At 66.6% G+C, this 1711-nt stretch overlaps 1 protein-coding gene across 1 annotated transcript; it reads left to right on the top strand.

Annotated features, from left to right (window-relative positions):
* The first annotated feature begins 244 nt into the window (after positions 1 to 244).
* NDUFS8 (NADH dehydrogenase (ubiquinone) Fe-S protein 8, 23kDa (NADH-coenzyme Q reductase)) lies at positions 245 to 1551 on the top strand. Its single transcript, XM_010564284.1, has 6 exons — positions 245 to 353; positions 438 to 500; positions 616 to 705; positions 845 to 1017; positions 1126 to 1254; positions 1363 to 1551. The coding sequence occupies exons 1-6, from the start codon at positions 314 to 316 to the stop codon at positions 1492 to 1494; spliced, it is 627 nt and encodes a 208-aa protein (XP_010562586.1). The 5' UTR covers positions 245 to 313; the 3' UTR covers positions 1495 to 1551.
* Positions 1552 to 1711: the final 160 nt, after the last annotated feature.

Raw genomic sequence — 1711 nt, 5'->3', positions numbered from 1 at the left:
TGGGGGGGCTGCAGGACACCTGGGTCCCTTGGTGGGGGGGGAGATGTTGGGGCACCTGGGTCCTTTGTGGGAGGTGGGGGGGTAGGATACCTCGGTGCCTTGCAGGGAGAGAGGATACCTGGATCCCTTGCGGGAGGAGGGGTCCTGGGGGGTCCGGGTCTCTTCTGGTAGAGGGTTGGGGGTTCAGGACTCTTGGGTCCTTTGTGGGAAGTGTGGGGGGGCCGTGTCCCCCCCCCAGCCACTTGCTGGCCCAGCACCCAAGGGCCAGCAGCGAGCATCAGGCCGAGCCCCTCTGCCCGCAGCAGGACCGGACATGGCGACGCTGCGTTTGCTGTACCGGGCTGCCCGCACAGGTGAGGGCTGCGCCGGGCTCCTCCTCACCCCCCTCTCCCTGACCCAAAACCCACCCCTGACCCTTCTCTCTCCCATTCCCACAGGCCCACCAGCCCCCTTGGGCTACCTGCGCCCGCTCAGCACCACCGGCCCCAGGGACTCCTACAGTGAGTAGGGGCGCGTAGCCTCCTCCCATCCCCGTCCCTTCCCCTCCCACCCTGGGGCTGCCTCCCCCTCGCACCCCTTCCTCACAGGGTGGGCACAGCTTCCTTCTCCCCGCAGAGTACGTCAACGTCCAGGAGCCTGCCATGGACATGCGATCCATCACTGACCGGGCTGCCCAAACCCTGCTGTGGACGGAGCTCTTCCGAGGCGAGTCCCGGAGCTGGTTGGATGCTTCCATGGGTGGAACAAACCCCTCTCAGCCTTCCCATGCGCGGCCCCCGGTCCGTTCTGCGGGGTGCCAGCCCCCCTGCAAGCGTGCCCTAACCCTTCCCTCTCTGTTTTCCAGGCCTGGCCATGACGCTGAGCTACCTTTTCCGGGAGCCGGCCACCATTAACTATCCCTTCGAGAAGGGCCCGCTGAGCCCACGCTTCCGTGGGGAGCATGCCCTGCGCCGCTACCCCTCGGGGGAGGAGAGGTGTATCGCCTGCAAGCTCTGCGAGGCTGTCTGCCCGGCACAGGTCAGCCTTTGTCCACCCTCATCCTCCTCCCGCTAGCTCCCGGGGACGGCGTGTTCCCCTAAAGCGGGAGCTGATGGCGTTTGTATTTGTCCCCCCAACCCACGGCAGGCGATCACCATCGAGGCCGAGCCCCGAGCTGACGGCAGCCGCCGTACCACCCGCTACGACATCGACATGACCAAGTGCATCTACTGCGGGTTCTGCCAGGAGGCCTGTCCCGTGGACGCCATCGTGGAGGTGAGCTGAGGCGGGGGGGACACACGGAGGCGTGGGGTAGAGAGACCCCCCAACCAGGATGGTGGGGGTCCGATGAGCCTTGAGGGCGAATCTCTCTCATCCTGGCAGGGCCCCAACTTCGAGTTCTCGACGGAGACGCACGAGGAGCTGCTCTACAACAAGGAGAAGCTGCTCAACAACGGCGACAAGTGGGAGGCTGAGATCGCGGCCAACATCCAGGCCGATTACCTGTACCGGTGACGGCCGGGCGCCGCCACGTCTCCTTCCCACTCCCCTAATAAAGGGTCCGGGGGGGGTTCTGCCACCCCCATCTGCACTGGGGGCACCAGCCCCTTCCTAACCCGGAGCTCTGGCTTTCTCCGTCTCTCTTCTTTTCTAGCGCTGGGGCAGGGGAGGGGTTGAGCCCCCCTGGGCGCATACAGCCCGGGCGGGGGGGGGCCCGGGGGTGCGTGGTTGC

This window comes from Haliaeetus leucocephalus, unplaced genomic scaffold (genome assembly GCF_000737465.1).
Source record: "Haliaeetus leucocephalus isolate CR32 unplaced genomic scaffold, Haliaeetus_leucocephalus-4.0 Scaffold177, whole genome shotgun sequence".
Taxonomy (NCBI): domain Eukaryota; kingdom Metazoa; phylum Chordata; class Aves; order Accipitriformes; family Accipitridae; genus Haliaeetus; species Haliaeetus leucocephalus.
Note: the sequence above shows the minus strand (reverse complement) of the source record. Positions and strands in the feature narration are given on the sequence as shown.

What these genes read in the sequence shown, in the direction of transcription:
- NDUFS8 (XM_010564284.1), top strand. Translation starts at nt 314, where the DNA reads ATGGCGACGCTGCGTTTGCTGTACCGGGCTGCCCGCACAG. An exon ending in GTACCGGGCTGCCCGCACAG is followed by an intron (nt 354 to 437) that starts GTGAGGGCTGCG and finishes CCATTCCCACAG; the next exon opens with GCCCACCAGCCCCCTTGGGC. An exon ending in GTGGACGGAGCTCTTCCGAG is followed by an intron (nt 706 to 844) that starts GCGAGTCCCGGA and finishes TCTGTTTTCCAG; the next exon opens with GCCTGGCCATGACGCTGAGC.